General features: G+C 65.5%; 1 protein-coding gene across 2 annotated transcripts in view; it reads right to left on the reverse strand.

The window, feature by feature from the left end:
* Positions 1–1,548: 1,548 nt before the first annotated feature.
* AHNAK2 (AHNAK nucleoprotein 2) overlaps positions 1,549–18,780 on the reverse strand; it is a 35,020-nt gene continuing 17,788 nt past the window's right edge. For both annotated transcript variants that reach the window (XM_072963865.1, XM_072963866.1), the window contains exons 5-7: positions 18,281–18,431; positions 17,789–17,973; positions 1,549–17,627 (exon numbers count right to left, since the gene is read on the reverse strand). In XM_072963865.1, the coding sequence (XP_072819966.1) occupies positions 2,223–17,627; positions 17,789–17,973; positions 18,281–18,431 (15,741 nt within the window). In that variant the 3' untranslated portion in view covers positions 1,549–2,222. The remainder of the gene's footprint in view (positions 17,628–17,788; positions 17,974–18,280; positions 18,432–18,780) is intronic.

The raw sequence follows: 18,780 nt of genomic DNA on the forward strand, positions 1-18,780 counted from the left end.
GGCCCTGCGTGGCCTCCAGCCTCCAGCCAGCAAGAAACAGGGCCCTCGGCCACTCAGCCTGTAAGGAATTGAAGGTTGTCGACAACCTTTTGCGTTTTGGAAGTGGCTCCTTCCCCAGTTGAGTCTGGAGATGACAGCAGCCCTGCTAAGACCTTGATTCTGGCCTTGTGGAACCCAGCCACACAGCTGTGCTTGGACTCCTGAGCCACAGAAACTGGGAGACCATAAACGTGTGTTGTTGTCAGCCGCTCATTTATGGCAATGTTGTTACACAGCATAGGTGACTCATACACCGCAGGGCAGAGGCCGCACCAGGGGACTGTGGGCTCTGCGCTGTGGGCAGCTCCCCACGTGCTGACAGCTGCCTGCCTGGCCTCCAGCACCAAAGCCCCGAAATCTCGGGTTCAGACAGGGATGAAAACCCCACGGAGCCAGGCAGACCACCACCCCGCCTCCACCCCACTGTGTTCAGGAGGCCTGCGCTCACTGCATCTGTCTGACGTACCCGGCGAGGCGGGGGCCTTGGGCTGGGAGGGTGTCACAGCCTCTCTTGACTGCTGGACAGAGTCCCCACAGAGCTTCCCCTCCTCGCTCCCCACTCAGGAGCCCTGGGGCCTTGTGTCAGCTCACCTTCCAGAGGATCCCACACCCCTGAACTTGGGTGACCTTCCCAGCCAGCCACAGATGTGACCTGTCTGCGGTGGGCAGTGGGGAGGATCCAGACTCCCCTCCCCAGCCTCCCAGGCTCCCTCAGGGCAGCCCCAGGGGTGGGCAGCCTCGGGAGCCCACAGGGGCTCACAGCCCAGCTCCCACTGCTACACCCACAGCTGTAAGAGAAGCTGCTCCCCTCCAAGCAGGAGGCACATGCGCCCAGGAGCCTGCCTGGAAAGAGGGAGGAGGGCCAGGAACTCATCCGCCCCTGGGCCCAGGAAGGGCATCTGAAGGCAGCTGGGAGGAGGAGCTATGACCCTTGAAAGGCTGTAGGAAACGCCTTGAACCACGCCCTGGCTCGGATTTCAGAGGGCTGCTTGGAAGCAGGGCCCCTGCGGCTAGGGAAGCTTCCTTCCCCTGTTGTGGCCCAGGAGCCCCCTCTGTGCTGCCCCCGCCCCTCACAAGCCCTGTCCTTGGGCTGCCTCCCAGCTGGGCGGGGCTGCGGTGGGTCTGCGCCCCTGGCCGCACCATGAACTGCTGGGCCCCTGCCTTCTGCCTCTCGGGCTGTCACAGCCGCTGGCTCGGAGGAGGACCTGGACAGACAGATGGATGAGTGAAGCACTGCTGTAAGGTTTACGCTTGGGGAGAGGGTAGAGCTCAGCGGTGGCACACATGCCTGGCATGCACAAGGTCCTGGGGTCAATCCCCAGTACCACCATTAAAATAAATAAATGAACAACCTCCCCCACCCCCCAAAAATTAAAAATTAAAACAGGTGTTTGAAAAAACAGATTCACTCTTAACTCTGCTTTCGAGTCACCTAGTAGCACTGGACGGGGAGTGCGGGCACAGGCGAGTTTCAGCCCAGAACAGAAGACCTCACAGCCGGCACCGGGATGCAGAACGTCCTTTATTGCCCTTCCTGGGAACAGCCGAGCAGATGTCACCCGCAGCCTGGCTGCAGAGTGTACTAAGGGCTGGGGCCAGGCGTGGGGCTGCGCACGCTGCAGGGGGCGCTGCAGGCAAGCAGACGGGCACAGACGGCTGGCGGGAACTCAGGCACGTCTGGTCCACCTCTGCTGGTGCACCTGCCCACAGCTGCGCTGAGCACGGCCGCCAGGTGGCCACTGGCCCCCACCAGTCTGCCCACAGTGTGTGCATCGTCACGCAGAGCGTCCCAAAGTGTGTCTTGGCAAGACATCCAACCAGGGTGCGAGTTCATGATAAGCGAGCAGGTGACGGGGTTTCCTGGACGACGCCAGACTCTGCCTGAACTAGGGAAACTACACTCACCAGGAAGCAGCGACAGCGGGACAGGAGCTAGACCCAAACCACGTCTACACCCACGGCCATCACAGCCCTTCTCAAAGCAGCAGCGTGTCCCGGTGACTCGTGGGGAGCCGGGCACGTGTGGGTCCCACCGTAGGAGGGCTGTGTGATGGCAGCCTGGCTGGCCTCAGGCGCTTCTGCTCTGTTCTCGGTTCCAGAATTGAGGTGGACACATGCATCGTCAGGGTGGAAGCTCGGGCCCAGCCCCCGCTTCCTGGTGTCATCTGTACGTCTGTCTGCCCTCACTTGGTGGCAGGGCCGGGGGCGGGCACGTCCCGGGCCCCTCTGTCCTGCTCCAGCAGGACCAGCTCCGTTCTTGCCGCGGGTGTCACCATCGCTCTGGTGCCTGGCCTGGCACCTGCCGCCTCTGCCTGGTCCCCCTCCTCCTTGTCCTCGGGGGAGAAGCTTTCTCGGGCGTCGAAAAAGGTGACGGCTTCTTCTTGGGGTTTTAGTTCCGCCAGGGCTGCCTCGTCTTCAGGGCTTTTGCTCGTCTTGGTAGGAGAGGACGAGAACCCTAACTTGGGAAGTCGGAACCAGCCCGCCTTTTCCTGTTTCTTAGGTAGCTGTGCCTCAGGCGGCGCCCCAGGCTGTGTCTGGACGGGAGCCGACCTGCGGACTTCCTCTCGGGGATCTGCGTGTGTCTCTTCGCCGGAGGAAGAAAACCCAATGTTTGGAAGCCAGGACCGGAACAGACCAGAAGACCTTTTACCCTCTGGTTTCCCTTGTAGAGCCCCGTCCTCCGCTGCCGGGCATGCGGCTGCCTCCCCACTGTCTTCCTCCTCCGGGGGAAACTCGAGAATTTCCGCAGCCTCCTCGTCAGAGCAGCTGTCCGCGCCCTGGTGGCCAGGGCGCACTTCAGGGGTGAATGCTGGCCGCTCAGGGACGCCAGTGCTGGACATGATCACTTCAAACGGCTCTCCAGTGTCGGGCTGCAGGTCTCTAGAAAATGGGTCTGCTTCCAGGGCGTCTCGTTTGGAAGCCTCTCCCGAGCCCTCCCTTGGCCGGGGGTCTTGGACCCTGACCTGCCTGGGGGGCTCTGGGATCTTTACTTTGAGCAACGAAAATCCGTAAGAAGCTGTTTGGATCTTGGACGCAGGAATCTCTGACTCCCGCACAATCTGAGTGGAAAAAGCCTCGGGTCCTGAGAGGTCCTCTAACTCCGCCGTCACCTTGCGGACAGCGACCTCTGGGCGCTCTACCTGAGCACCCTGAATGTGCGCCCTGGCCTTGGAAATGGGGGAATCTTCTGGGGAGAGGTCAAGGGCCACAGGCTGCTCGCCTGGGGCCCCGGCGCCCGCCTTCAGGATGCTGGCGCCCCAGTCTCCCGGGCTTTGCGTGCGCAGGGCGTCGCCAAGGCTGCTCCCCGGGCACCGCACCTCGCTCACGGTGGGGATGAACACGTCAGCCTCGGCGCTGGGGTCAGGGAAGGTGAACCGCGGCATGTCCAGCCTGGGCAGTTTGACAGTTAGCACGGAGCCTTCCCAGGGCTGACCCATGTTGATGACAGAAACCTGCAACGGCAGGCCGGTGCTGGACGCCCTCAGCCTAACAGGGCCTTCAGGCTGGGAGGACCGGTCCTCGGCTCCCCCTGCCCCACCGGCAAGGTCCAGTCCTGGTGGCCCAGCAGGAGCCTGGCCTGCTTCTCCTGCAGGAGCCTGGGTTTCTGAAAGCCTCCCACTGGGCACGTGAAGAGGCAGACAGCCTTCGCCTGGACGGACCCTGACCTCGGGAGTGGAAAGGTGAGCTGCAGGTGCCCGGCAAGGAGGGCAGTACAGCTCCAAGCCTCTGATGTCAAGGTTTCTCTTTAGAACGTCTGTGCCACACGTGCTTTCTGCGCCCGTCTCTGGGGGCTGCAGGGACGCGGGTGCCGTCCCCTCGGAGCCAGGAGCCCCCGGGCCCTCCGCGGGAGCACTAGCAGCAGGTGCCTTCACCGGAGGCCCCGGCAGCCCTGCCCCACCTCGCGCCTCGGCAGGGCGCTGGATGCCGGGCAGGCGCAGGCCGGGCGCTTGGAACCAGACCCGCTGTGAGCCTGGCACGCCCGCCACAGCGCCCTCCTCTGGGCTCTGTGGCACGAGGGCTGCAGCATCCGCTGTCCCACAGGACGGCGAGAGGGGGTCTCCTGCTAAGGGGGCCGCTACCTCCACATGAGGCTGGCTTGCTGGCGTGTCCCCAGGCCCGTGGCCTTGGCTGCCGTCCCCCAGCGGTGGGCCGTGCCGGGGAAGAGGGCCGCCTGCAGACGAGGTCGCCACCTTGGCCGCGCTGGGCCTGAGGTCGGGTCTGGCGAAGCCCAAATGGGCAGAATGGACCTGTGGCAGATGGGGGTCCATGCCCACTCCTTCTGGAAGGTCCACCACTGTGCCAGTGTCCCCAGCACCACCCTCACCACTTGCCTTCTGCGCGGCATGAGAGCCACTTTCTGCCAGGGGCCTGGAGGCTGAAGCAGCTGGATCTCCTGGGGGCAGGCCAGCCCCTCTCACCGAAGCCTGCATCCTGGGAGGTGCGGGTCCCACATGGGCACAGCCAGGCGTCTTCGCGGCCCCCTCCCCTACGTCCTTCTCCAGAGGCACGTTCACACCCACCTCGGTGGGTGCAACATGAAGCCCGGGTGGCACACACGTCGGACCCGTGTCCACCGTCACGCTGAGTTTTGCTTCCTCCAGGCTGTGTCCAGGCTCCCCTAGGGGCCTCGCCCCCTTCTTCGGGGACCTCCTGAATGATGGAAGCTTGAATTTCAGCATTTTTAAGGGACTGCCTTTCCCTTCGCGGTCAGCATCTTCAGCCATGGCCTCGCCTGCAGCCAATGCGGCCGTGTCCGCACTGCCTGACACGGAGACACCTGGGCATGGTGGCTGACAGCCTGGCGACCCGAGCTCTGGGGCCCCTTCAGCTGTGGAGGCCGGTCCCCACACAGCGCCAGGAGGGGATGGGGTGGGGACAAACTCCACGGCCCTGGGCTCCAACTCACGACCAGCTGATTTCGGGATGGAAAACCCAAACTTTGGTCGATGAAATTTAGGAAAAGTCACACGACCGTCAGCAGGGGGAAGCAGGGGACCCGCTGGGCTAACGGGACTGTCAGTTTGGGACAGTGCAACTCCATCCTGGGGCTGCAAGAGAGCAGGACTGTCTGTGCTGGGGAGGCAGGCATCCTGCTGGGACCCAGAGCCGGGTTCCGGAGGGAGCTCGGCAGGGACTGCAGCTCTGGGGAGAGTCACCTGGTACTTTGTGAGTGTGATGCCCCTGTCGGTGGAGTGGGCTGGGGACTCGACTTGGCCACGACTGAGATGGAGCGTCCCTGAAGGGAAACTCGGGCACTGTGGGCGGGGAGCCGGCAGGGCGGGTTCCCTGGAAAACACAGCGTCAGCACAGGACCCCCCGTGACTGAGCTCTGCAGGCTCAGCAGGCGGGCTCGGGGACACGGGGAATCCAGAACCCGCCCCTGCTGCTGCAGACTGCTCAGAGATTTTCCCCGCAGCACAGAAGACATCGGGAATTCGCAAGATGGATTTCTTCACTACGGCTTCTACGTCACTTCTTTCTACAGGTAAACAGCCATCAACGCCATCTTGGGGGACAGAATGACCAGGACGGCCTTTGACAGAAGTAATTTTACCTGAAAATCTAACCGGGTCATGACCTACAACACTTTCCACAACTTCAGCTGAACTCCGAGAACCTTCCATAGAAACCTTCTCAAAATACTGAACACTGTCTTTACGAATGTGGAATTTGCTGTCCTTGGCGGCCACCTCCTTGTCACCCAGGGCCAGGTCGCCCTCCAGCTTGGCGCCCGGCGCCTGGGTGTCCACCTCCACGCTGGGCAGGGACACCTCTAGGTCGGGGGCCGTCACCTCGCCCTTGGTGCCCTTCACCTCCAACTTGGGCCCCTTGATGTCCACCTGCAGGGCCTTGAGGTCCACCTTGGGCACCTTGATGCCGGGCATGTGCACCTTGGGCAGGTGGCCCTTCAGTCCGATGCCCGCCGCCGGTTCCTTGAGCTCCACCTCGGGCAGGTGGCCTTCGGGGGGCTTAACAGCCACCTCGGCGGCCCTGACGTCCAGCTCGGCGGGTGGCAGCTCAATGCTGAGGCCACTGGTCTTCACGTCGGCCTGCACGGACGGCAGGGACACGTCCGCCTGGGCCTTGGGCAGGGACACGTCCACTGCGGCCTCGATGGACTTGCCTGGCGCCGACACGCCGAAGGATGGCATCTTGAACTTGGGCATTTTGAACTTGCTGTCCTTGGCGGCCACCTCCTTGTCACCCAGGGCCAGGTCGCCCTCCAGCTTGGCGCCCGGCGCCTGGGTGTCCACCTCCACGCTGGGCAGGGACACCTCTAGGTCGGGGGCCGTCACCTCGCCCTTGGTGCCCTTCACCTCCAACTTGGGCCCCTTGATGTCCACCTGCGGGGCCTTGAGGTCCACCTTGGGCACCTTGATGCCGGGCATGTGCACCTTGGGCAGGTGGCCCTTCAGTCCGATGCCCGCCGCCGGTTCCTTGAGCTCCACCTCGGGCAGGTGGCCTTCGGGGGGCTTAACAGCCACCTCGGCGGCCTTGACGTCCAGCTCGGCGGGTGGCAGCTCAATGCTGAGGCCACTGGTCTTCACGTCGGCCTGCACGGACGGCAGGGACACGTCCGCCTGGGCCTTGGGCAGGGACACGTCCACTGCGGCCTCGATGGACTTGCCTGGCGCCGACACGCCGAAGGATGGCATCTTAAACTTGGGCATTTTGAACTTGCTGTCCTTGGCGGCCACCTCCTTGTCACCCAGGGCCAGGTCGCCCTCCAGCTTGGCGCCCGGCGCCTGGGTGTCCACCTCCACGCTGGGCAGGGACACCTCTAGGTCGGGGGCCGTCACCTCGCCCTTGGTGCCCTTCACCTCCAACTTGGGCCCCTTGATGTCCACCTGCGGGGCCTTGAGGTCCACCTTGGGCACCTTGATGCCGGGCATGTGCACCTTGGGCAGGTGGCCCTTCAGTCCGATGCCCGCCGCCGGTTCCTTGAGCTCCACCTCGGGCAGGTGGCCTTCGGGGGGCTTAACAGCCACCTCGGCGGCCTTGACGTCCAGCTCGGCGGGTGGCAGCTCAATGCTGAGGCCACTGGTCTTCACGTCGGCCTGCACGGACGGCAGGGACACGTCCGCCTGGGCCTTGGGCAGGGACACGTCCACTGCGGCCTCGATGGACTTGCCTGGCGCCGACACGCCGAAGGATGGCATCTTGAACTTGGGCATTTTGAACTTGCTGTCCTTGGCGGCCACCTCCTTGTCACCCAGGGCCAGGTCGCCCTCCAGCTTGGCGCCCGGCGCCTGGGTGTCCACCTCCACGCTGGGCAGGGACACCTCTAGGTCGGGGGCCGTCACCTCGCCCTTGGTGCCCTTCACCTCCAACTTGGGCCCCTTGATGTCCACCTGCGGGGCCTTGAGGTCCACCTTGGGCACCTTGATGCCGGGCATGTGCACCTTGGGCAGGTGGCCCTTCAGTCCGATGCCCGCCGCCGGTTCCTTGAGCTCCACCTCGGGCAGGTGGCCTTCGGGGGGCTTAACAGCCACCTCGGCGGCCTTGACGTCCAGCTCGGCGGGTGGCAGCTCAATGCTGAGGCCACTGGTCTTCACGTCGGCCTGCACGGACGGCAGGGACACGTCCGCCTGGGCCTTGGGCAGGGACACGTCCACTGCGGCCTCGATGGACTTGCCTGGCGCCGACACGCCGAAGGATGGCATCTTGAACTTGGGCATTTTGAACTTGCTGTCCTTGGCGGCCACCTCCTTGTCACCCAGGGCCAGGTCGCCCTCCAGCTTGGCGCCCGGCGCCTGGGTGTCCACCTCCACGCTGGGCAGGGACACCTCTAGGTCGGGGGCCGTCACCTCGCCCTTGGTGCCCTTCACCTCCAACTTGGGCCCCTTGATGTCCACCTGCGGGGCCTTGAGGTCCACCTTGGGCACCTTGATGCCGGGCATGTGCACCTTGGGCAGGTGGCCCTTCAGTCCGATGCCCGCCGCCGGTTCCTTGAGCTCCACCTCGGGCAGGTGGCCTTCGGGGGGCTTAACAGCCACCTCGGCGGCCTTGACGTCCAGCTCGGCGGGTGGCAGCTCAATGCTGAGGCCACTGGTCTTCACGTCGGCCTGCACGGACGGCAGGGACACGTCCGCCTGGGCCTTGGGCAGGGACACGTCCACTGCGGCCTCGATGGACTTGCCTGGCGCCGACACGCCGAAGGATGGCATCTTGAACTTGGGCATTTTGAACTTGCTGTCCTTGGCGGCCACCTCCTTGTCACCCAGGGCCAGGTCGCCCTCCAGCTTGGCGCCCGGCGCCTGGGTGTCCACCTCCACGCTGGGCAGGGACACCTCTAGGTCGGGGGCCGTCACCTCGCCCTTGGTGCCCTTCACCTCCAACTTGGGCCCCTTGATGTCCACCTGCGGGGCCTTGAGGTCCACCTTGGGCACCTTGATGCCGGGCATGTGCACCTTGGGCAGGTGGCCCTTCAGTCCGATGCCCGCCGCCGGTTCCTTGAGCTCCACCTCGGGCAGGTGGCCTTCGGGGGGCTTAACAGCCACCTCGGCGGCCCTGACGTCCAGCTCGGCGGGTGGCAGCTCAATGCTGAGGCCACTGGTCTTCACGTCGGCCTGCACGGACGGCAGGGACACGTCCGCCTGGGCCTTGGGCAGGGACACGTCCACTGCGGCCTCGATGGACTTGCCTGGCGCCGACACGCCGAAGGATGGCATCTTGAACTTGGGCATTTTGAACTTGCTGTCCTTGGCGGCCACCTCCTTGTCACCCAGGGCCAGGTCGCCCTCCAGCTTGGCGCCCGGCGCCTGGGTGTCCACCTCCACGCTGGGCAGGGACACCTCTAGGTCGGGGGCCGTCACCTCGCCCTTGGTGCCCTTCACCTCCAACTTGGGCCCCTTGATGTCCACCTGCGGGGCCTTGAGGTCCACCTTGGGCACCTTGATGCCGGGCATGTGCACCTTGGGCAGGTGGCCCTTCAGTCCGATGCCCGCCGCCGGTTCCTTGAGCTCCACCTCGGGCAGGTGGCCTTCGGGGGGCTTAACAGCCACCTCGGCGGCCTTGACGTCCAGCTCGGCGGGTGGCAGCTCAATGCTGAGGCCACTGGTCTTCACGTCGGCCTGCACGGACGGCAGGGACACGTCCGCCTGGGCCTTGGGCAGGGACACGTCCACTGCGGCCTCGATGGACTTGCCTGGCGCCGACACGCCGAAGGATGGCATCTTGAACTTGGGCATTTTGAACTTGCTGTCCTTGGCGGCCACCTCCTTGTCACCCAGGGCCAGGTCGCCCTCCAGCTTGGCGCCCGGCGCCTGGGTGTCCACCTCCACGCTGGGCAGGGACACCTCTAGGTCGGGGGCCGTCACCTCGCCCTTGGTGCCCTTCACCTCCAACTTGGGCCCCTTGATGTCCACCTGCGGGGCCTTGAGGTCCACCTTGGGCACCTTGATGCCGGGCATGTGCACCTTGGGCAGGTGGCCCTTCAGTCCGATGCCCGCCGCCGGTTCCTTGAGCTCCACCTCGGGCAGGTGGCCTTCGGGGGGCTTAACAGCCACCTCGGCGGCCTTGACGTCCAGCTCGGCGGGTGGCAGCTCAATGCTGAGGCCACTGGTCTTCACGTCGGCCTGCACGGACGGCAGGGACACGTCCGCCTGGGCCTTGGGCAGGGACACGTCCACTGCGGCCTCGATGGACTTGCCTGGCGCCGACACGCCGAAGGATGGCATCTTGAACTTGGGCATTTTGAACTTGCTGTCCTTGGCGGCCACCTCCTTGTCACCCAGGGCCAGGTCGCCCTCCAGCTTGGCGCCCGGCGCCTGGGTGTCCACCTCCACGCTGGGCAGGGACACCTCTAGGTCGGGGGCCGTCACCTCGCCCTTGGTGCCCTTCACCTCCAACTTGGGCCCCTTGATGTCCACCTGCGGGGCCTTGAGGTCCACCTTGGGCACCTTGATGCCGGGCATGTGCACCTTGGGCAGGTGGCCCTTCAGTCCGATGCCCGCCGCCGGTTCCTTGAGCTCCACCTCGGGCAGGTGGCCTTCGGGGGGCTTAACAGCCACCTCGGCGGCCTTGACGTCCAGCTCGGCGGGTGGCAGCTCAATGCTGAGGCCACTGGTCTTCACGTCGGCCTGCACGGACGGCAGGGACACGTCCGCCTGGGCCTTGGGCAGGGACACGTCCACTGCGGCCTCGATGGACTTGCCTGGCGCCGACACGCCGAAGGATGGCATCTTGAACTTGGGCATTTTGAACTTGCTGTCCTTGGCGGCCACCTCCTTGTCACCCAGGGCCAGGTCGCCCTCCAGCTTGGCGCCCGGCGCCTGGGTGTCCACCTCCACGCTGGGCAGGGACACCTCTAGGTCGGGGGCCGTCACCTCGCCCTTGGTGCCCTTCACCTCCAACTTGGGCCCCTTGATGTCCACCTGCGGGGCCTTGAGGTCCACCTTGGGCACCTTGATGCCGGGCATGTGCACCTTGGGCAGGTGGCCCTTCAGTCCGATGCCCGCCGCCGGTTCCTTGAGCTCCACCTCGGGCAGGTGGCCTTCGGGGGGCTTAACAGCCACCTCGGCGGCCCTGACGTCCAGCTCGGCGGGTGGCAGCTCAATGCTGAGGCCGCTGGTCTTCACGTCGGCCTGCACGGACGGCAGGGACACGTCCGCCTGGGCCTTGGGCAGGGACACGTCCACTGCGGCCTCGATGGACTTGCCTGGCGCCGACACGCCGAAGGATGGCATCTTGAACTTGGGCATTTTGAACTTGCTGTCCTTGGCGGCCACCTCCTTGTCACCCAGGGCCAGGTCGCCCTCCAGCTTGGCGCCCGGCGCCTGGGTGTCCACCTCCACGCTGGGCAGGGACACCTCTAGGTCGGGGGCCGTCACCTCGCCCTTGGTGCCCTTCACCTCCAACTTGGGCCCCTTGATGTCCACCTGCGGGGCCTTGAGGTCCACCTTGGGCACCTTGATGCCGGGCATGTGCACCTTGGGCAGGTGGCCCTTCAGTCCGATGCCCGCCGCCGGTTCCTTGAGCTCCACCTCGGGCAGGTGGCCTTCGGGGGGCTTAACAGCCACCTCGGCGGCCCTGACGTCCAGCTCGGCGGGTGGCAGCTCAATGCTGAGGCCACTGGTCTTCACGTCGGCCTGCACGGACGGCAGGGACACGTCCGCCTGGGCCTTGGGCAGGGACACGTCCACTGCGGCCTCGATGGACTTGCCTGGCGCCGACACGCCGAAGGATGGCATCTTGAACTTGGGCATTTTGAACTTGCTGTCCTTGGCGGCCACCTCCTTGTCACCCAGGGCCAGGTCGCCCTCCAGCTTGGCGCCCGGCGCCTGGGTGTCCACCTCCACGCTGGGCAGGGACACCTCTAGGTCGGGGGCCGTCACCTCGCCCTTGGTGCCCTTCACCTCCAACTTGGGCCCCTTGATGTCCACCTGCGGGGCCTTGAGGTCCACCTTGGGCACCTTGATGCCGGGCATGTGCACCTTGGGCAGGTGGCCCTTCAGTCCGATGCCCGCCGCCGGTTCCTTGAGCTCCACCTCGGGCAGGTGGCCTTCGGGGGGCTTAACAGCCACCTCGGCGGCCCTGACGTCCAGCTCGGCGGGTGGCAGCTCAATGCTGAGGCCGCTGGTCTTCACGTCGGCCTGCACGGACGGCAGGGACACGTCCGCCTGGGCCTTGGGCAGGGACACGTCCACTGCGGCCTCGATGGACTTGCCTGGCGCCGACACGCCGAAGGATGGCATCTTGAACTTGGGCATTTTGAACTTGCTGTCCTTGGCGGCCACCTCCTTGTCACCCAGGGCCAGGTCGCCCTCCAGCTTGGCGCCCGGCGCCTGGGTGTCCACCTCCACGCTGGGCAGGGACACCTCTAGGTCGGGGGCCGTCACCTCGCCCTTGGTGCCCTTCACCTCCAACTTGGGCCCCTTGATGTCCACCTGCGGGGCCTTGAGGTCCACCTTGGGCACCTTGATGCCGGGCATGTGCACCTTGGGCAGGTGGCCCTTCAGTCCGATGCCCGCCGCCGGTTCCTTGAGCTCCACCTCGGGCAGGTGGCCTTCGGGGGGCTTAACAGCCACCTCGGCGGCCTTGACGTCCAGCTCGGCGGGTGGCAGCTCAATGCTGAGGCCACTGGTCTTCACGTCGGCCTGCACGGACGGCAGGGACACGTCCGCCTGGGCCTTGGGCAGGGACACGTCCACTGCGGCCTCGATGGACTTGCCTGGCGCCGACACGCCGAAGGATGGCATCTTGAACTTGGGCATTTTGAACTTGCTGTCCTTGGCGGCCACCTCCTTGTCACCCAGGGCCAGGTCGCCCTCCAGCTTGGCGCCCGGCGCCTGGGTGTCCACCTCCACGCTGGGCAGGGACACCTCTAGGTCGGGGGCCGTCACCTCGCCCTTGGTGCCCTTCACCTCCAACTTGGGCCCCTTGATGTCCACCTGCGGGGCCTTGAGGTCCACCTTGGGCACCTTGATGCCGGGCATGTGCACCTTGGGCAGGTGGCCCTTCAGTCCGATGCCCGCCGCCGGTTCCTTGAGCTCCACCTCGGGCAGGTGGCCTTCGGGGGGCTTAACAGCCACCTCGGCGGCCCTGACGTCCAGCTCGGCGGGTGGCAGCTCAATGCTGAGGCCGCTGGTCTTCACGTCGGCCTGCACGGACGGCAGGGACACGTCCGCCTGGGCCTTGGGCAGGGACACGTCCACTGCGGCCTCGATGGACTTGCCTGGCGCCGACACGCCGAAGGATGGCATCTTGAACTTGGGCATTTTGAACTTGCTGTCCTTGGCGGCCACCTCCTTGTCACCCAGGGCCAGGTCGCCCTCCAGCTTGGCGCCCGGCGCCTGGGTGTCCACCTCCACGCTGGGCAGGGACACCTCTAGGTCGGGGGCCGTCACCTCGCCCTTGGTGCCCTTCACCTCCAACTTGGGCCCCTTGATGTCCACCTGCGGGGCCTTGAGGTCCACCTTGGGCACCTTGATGCCGGGCATGTGCACCTTGGGCAGGTGGCCCTTCAGTCCGATGCCCGCCGCCGGTTCCTTGAGCTCCACCTCGGGCAGGTGGCCTTCGGGGGGCTTAACAGCCACCTCGGCGGCCCTGACGTCCAGCTCGGCGGGTGGCAGCTCAATGCTGAGGCCACTGGTCTTCACGTCGGCCTGCACGGACGGCAGGGACACGTCCGCCTGGGCCTTGGGCAGGGACACGTCCACTGCGGCCTCGATGGACTTGCCTGGCGCCGACACGCCGAAGGATGGCATCTTGAACTTGGGCATTTTGAACTTGCTGTCCTTGGCGGCCACCTCCTTGTCACCCAGGGCCAGGTCGCCCTCCAGCTTGGCGCCCGGCGCCTGGGTGTCCACCTCCACGCTGGGCAGGGACACCTCTAGGTCGGGGGCCGTCACCTCGCCCTTGGTGCCCTTCACCTCCAACTTGGGCCCCTTGATGTCCACCTGCGGGGCCTTGAGGTCCACCTTGGGCACCTTGATGCCGGGCATGTGCACCTTGGGCAGGTGGCCCTTCAGTCCGATGCCCGCCGCCGGTTCCTTGAGCTCCACCTCGGGCAGGTGGCCTTCGGGGGGCTTAACAGCCACCTCGGCGGCCCTGACGTCCAGCTCGGCGGGTGGCAGCTCAATGCTGAGGCCACTGGTCTTCACGTCGGCCTGCACGGACGGCAGGGACACGTCCGCCTGGGCCTTGGGCAGGGACACGTCCACTGCGGCCTCGATGGACTTGCCTGGCGCCGACACGCCGAAGGATGGCATCTTGAACTTGGGCATTTTGAACTTGCTGTCCTTGGCGGCCACCTCCTTGTCACCCAGGGCCAGGTCGCCCTCCAGCTTGGCGCCCGGCGCCTGGGTGTCCACCTCCACGCTGGGCAGGGACACCTCTAGGTCGGGGGCCGTCACCTCGCCCTTGGTGCCCTTCACCTCCAACTTGGGCCCCTTGATGTCCACCTGCGGGGCCTTGAGGTCCACCTTGGGCACCTTGATGCCGGGCATGTGCACCTTGGGCAGGTGGCCCTTCAGTCCGATGCCCGCCGCCGGTTCCTTGAGCTCCACCTCGGGCAGGTGGCCTTCGGGGGGCTTAACAGCCACCTCGGCGGCCTTGACGTCCAGCTCGGCGGGTGGCAGCTCAATGCTGAGGCCACTGGTCTTCACGTCGGCCTGCACGGACGGCAGGGACACGTCCGCCTGGGCCTTGGGCAGGGACACGTCCACTGCGGCCTCGATGGACTTGCCTGGCGCCGACACGCCGAAGGATGGCATCTTGAACTTGGGCATTTTGAACTTGCTGTCCTTGGCGGCCACCTCCTTGTCACCCAGGGCCAGGTCGCCCTCCAGCTTGGCGCCCGGCGCCTGGGTGTCCACCTCCACGCTGGGCAGGGACACCTCTAGGTCGGGGGCCGTCACCTCGCCCTTGGTGCCCTTCACCTCCAACTTGGGCCCCTTGATGTCCACCTGCGGGGCCTTGAGGTCCACCTTGGGCACCTTGATGCCGGGCATGTGCACCTTGGGCAGGTGGCCCTTCAGTCCGATGCCCGCCGCCGGTTCCTTGAGCTCCACCTCGGGCAGGTGGCCTTCGGGGGGCTTAACAGCCACCTCGGCGGCCCTGACGTCCAGCTCGGCGGGTGGCAGCTCAATGCTGAGGCCGCTGGTCTTCACGTCGGCCTGCACGGACGGCAGGGACACGTCCGCCTGGGCCTTGGGCAGGGACACGTCCACTGCGGCCTCGATGGACTTGCCTGGCGCCGACACGCCGAAGGATGGCATCTTGAACTTGGGCATTTTGAACTTGCTGTCCTTGGCGGCCACCTCCTTGTCACCCAGGGCCAGGTCGCCCTCCAGCTTGGCGCCCGGCGCCTGGGTGTCCACCTCCACGCTGGGCAGGGACACCTCTAGGTCGGGGGCCGTCACCTCGCCCTTGGTGCCCTTCACCTCCAACTTGGGCCCCTTGATGTCCACCTGCGGGGCCTTGAGGTCCACCTTGGGCACCTTGATGCCGGGCATGTGCACCTTGGGCAGGTGGCCCTTCAGTCCGATGCCCGCCGCCGGTTCCTTGAGCTCCACCTCGGGCAGGTGGCCTTCGGGGGGCTTAACAGCCACCTCGGCGGCCCTGACGTCCAGCTCGGCGGGTGGCAGCTCAATGCTGAGGCCGCTGGTCTTCACGTCGGCCTGCACGGACGGCAGGGACACGTCCGCCTGGGCCTTGGGCAGGGACACGTCCACTGCGGCCTCGATGGACTTGCCTGGCGCCGACACGCCGAAGGATGGCATCTTGAACTTGGGCATTTTGAACTTGCTGTCCTTGGTGGCCACCTCCTTGTCACCCAGGGCCAGGTCGCCCTCCAGCTTGGCGCCCGGCGCCTGGGTGTCCACCTCCACGCTGGGCAGGGACACCTCTAGGTCGGGGGCCGTCACCTCGCCCTTGGTGCCCTTCACCTCCAACTTGGGCCCCTTGATGTCCACCTGCGGGGCCTTGAGGTCCACCTTGGGCACCTTGATGCCGGGCATGTGCACCTTGGGCAGGTGGCCCTTCAGTCCGATGCCCGCCGCCGGTTCCTTGAGCTCCACCTCGGGCAGGTGGCCTTCGGGGGGCTTAACAGCCACCTCGGCGGCCTTGACGTCCAGCTCGGCGGGTGGCAGCTCAATGCTGAGGCCACTGGTCTTCACGTCGGCCTGCACGGACGGCAGGGACACGTCCGCCTGGGCCTTGGGCAGGGACACGTCCACTGCGGCCTCGATGGACTTGCCTGGCGCCGACACGCCGAAGGATGGCATCTTGAACTTGGGCATTTTGAACTTGCTGTCCTTGGCGGCCACCTCCTTGTCACCCAGGGCCAGGTCGCCCTCCAGCTTGGCGCCCGGCGCCTGGGTGTCCACCTCCACGCTGGGCAGGGACACCTCTAGGTCGGGGGCCGTCACCTCGCCCTTGGTGCCCTTCACCTCCAACTTGGGCCCCTTGATGTCCACCTGCGGGGCCTTGAGGTCCACCTTGGGCACCTTGATGCCGGGCATGTGCACCTTGGGCAGGTGGCCCTTCAGTCCGATGCCCGCCGCCGGTTCCTTGAGCTCCACCTCGGGCAGGTGGCCTTCGGGGGGCTTAACAGCCACCTCGGCGGCCTTGACGTCCAGCTCGGCGGGTGGCAGCTCAATGCTGAGGCCACTGGTCTTCAAGTCGGCCTGCACGGACGGCAGGGACACGTCCGCCTGGGCCTTGGGCAGGGACACGTCCACTGCGGCCTCGATGGACTTGCCTGGCGCCGACACGCCGAAGGATGGCATCTTGAACTTGGGCATTTTGAACTTGCTGTCCTTGGCGGCCACCTCCTTGCCACCCAGGGCCAGGTCGCCCTCTTGTCTCTCAAGTGTCTCTTTCTGTGGGAGTTTTTTTTCTGGAAGTTCTGCTTCTTCTTCTTTTCTCCCGCTGATTCGTCCGTCCTCTTGACATATGTCTGATTCCTGACTTCGGACCATGTTCCCTTCCTTCTCTATCTCCTGGAGCTGTTTCCCTGCATCCCCTTTTTCCTCCTTCCCTGGTGACCAGCCAAATGCGGGTAGTCTGAACTTCAGCATCTTTGTCTTTCCTTCCCTGCCTTCCACGTCCCTGTCCCGTCCCTTGGTGTCCTCTACCCTCTTCTCAATCGCATGTTCCTGTGTTCCTCTGTCCTCCTGGTCTGGCTTCTGGACCGGAGCAGGTCTTCCCTGAGCATCTGCTTCCCCTCCTCCATCCTCCTTGGTCCCTGAGTCCTCTCCCTGGTACCCTCCCTTCCTGTCTTCCAGCTGGAGAGCAGCCCCCGCTCCATTTTCCCGCAGCGCTTTTCCTGTGGGAAATGTGAGCTTGGCTGCCTTCAGTGTAGGTGTTTTAACCTGGAATTCGGGTTCCCGGCCATGGTGGCTGTCTTGGTCCCTGGGCTCCTGCATAGACAACCTGGCAATTCCCATTTCCAGCCCCTGCCCGCCCTCCCTGGGGCCCTCATCCCTGCATCCTGGGGCTGCGCCCACCCCTGATGTCCTTTGGGGCGCTGTCTCCTCCTGGACCTTGGCCTCCTTTGTCTTTCTGCGGCTTCTGGGTGCCAGGCCTGCCCCCTCCCCCAGGGTGCCCTCCAGGAACAGGCCGGGCTCTGTGGGAGGCTCTGCCTCCTCCTTCACTCCTGCCATGCTGTCTTCTCTCCTGCTGTCCGCAGCCACCGCGGCGGCCCCCTGCCCCTCCTCGCCAGGTACTGCTTCCTCCAGAACGCCGGCTTGGACTGTTCCCCCTGGGGCCCCCCTGCCTGCTAGACCCGCGGCCTTCCCTGAGCCCATCCTGAACCTCAGGCTCAGGAACCTTGTCTTCCGCTGGCTGCCTGGTCCCGCCCTCCGCTCGCGCTCCTCTGCGGGGAGCTGGGCCTCTGTGTCTGTGCTCGTGGGGGACACGTCAGGCACGTCCCCTCGCTCGTAGGCCTCCGAGGAGCTGTGTGACCTCCGGGGCCCCGGCCTGCGCTTGGTCTTTATAGCTTGGAACTTGGGCCAGGAGAGCCTCTCCCTCTGGGGTCGTCTGCCTCTGCCCTCCCTGGCCTTGGAGATGAGTCTCTCCTGGTCCCCATCTCCTTCCAGCATCTTTGTGGGGGTCTCTGTGCACCCATCAGGGACATCCTGGTCCTGAAACAGAGAGAGTGGACCTGTTGGCAGCAGTACAATGAGTCGGAGGCCCTGGGCTCCGGGACTAAGAGGGAGTGGGGGGGCCCCTCCCTCCCAGCCTCGGCGTGGGTGCAGGGAGCCCGGGGCGCCAGGCCAAGCCTCACCAGCCATGGCGACCTCACCTGCTTCTCACTGCCCTTTGGGCCACGCTCAGCCCCGCCGGCAGCCCACTCCTCGTCTTCTGCGGCAGGAAGTTTCCGTCTGATTTTGAACTGAACCTTGTAGGGCTCCGAGTACTGAAGGATTTTGAGAGCGTCTTCATATTTAATGTTGTCAAAGAATATGGTTGTGCTGAGCAACTGGTCCCCTAGATGAAGACAGAGGGGACTCGCGCCTCAGTGACCAGCCTCTCTGCTGCCCCCGGGAGGAGTCTACAGGGGTGCGGGGCTGAGAAGGGGACCCTGCCCGGGCTGCCCAGCTCCTTCCCTCCATTGACCCTCGGTGGGGAAGGAGCCCCTGCTTCCAGGTGGGAAAACCCGGCACCGTGGCGAGCCCCGCCTGGACGCGGCATAGTCCTTAGGGTGCCGTCCCGAGTCTAGGTGTGGCCTGTCCCCTCCAGGTCCCCCCCATCCTGATGGAAGCCATGGGGACCCAGGAGTGGGGTGGCTTGGCACCTTCTCTCAGGTTGAAGAGCTTAGCAGCTGAGGAGTCCTTCAGCACTTGTTTGATAAATATCCCCTGGTCCCCGCCGCCTGTGACACTGTAGCCACTGGCTCCGGCCTCCACCTCGGTCTTCAGCGTCACCTCTGTCTCGTCCTGCGTGGACTGGAGCAGAAGTGCATCATGGCCTTAGTGAGCATACGCCTGTCCCACTGTGCACGTCGATGCTGGGTGGGGGCTGCCTCCCCTGGCCCCGGAGTCCTCCCTTCATCGGGCAGCCCAGGGCAAGCGTAGGGTCCCCCGGCAGCTGGCCTGGGTTGCTGTGTCCAGGCCCTGGGCGAAGCCAGCTGCAGCTACCTCCACTAGGAGCAGCCTCCCCTTGCCCCGCCCCCACCAGCCAGGACTCAGGAGCAGCCTGTCCGTCTGCGGCCACTGTTGAGGCTCAGCGGGGCTTGGCGAGCAGGGAGGAGAGGCTTTTGCTCACACATGGTCAAAGCCTTCCTCCATCAGCTCC

This window comes from Vicugna pacos, chromosome 6 (assembly GCF_048564905.1).
Source record: "Vicugna pacos chromosome 6, VicPac4, whole genome shotgun sequence".
NCBI lineage: Eukaryota > Metazoa > Chordata > Mammalia > Artiodactyla > Camelidae > Vicugna > Vicugna pacos.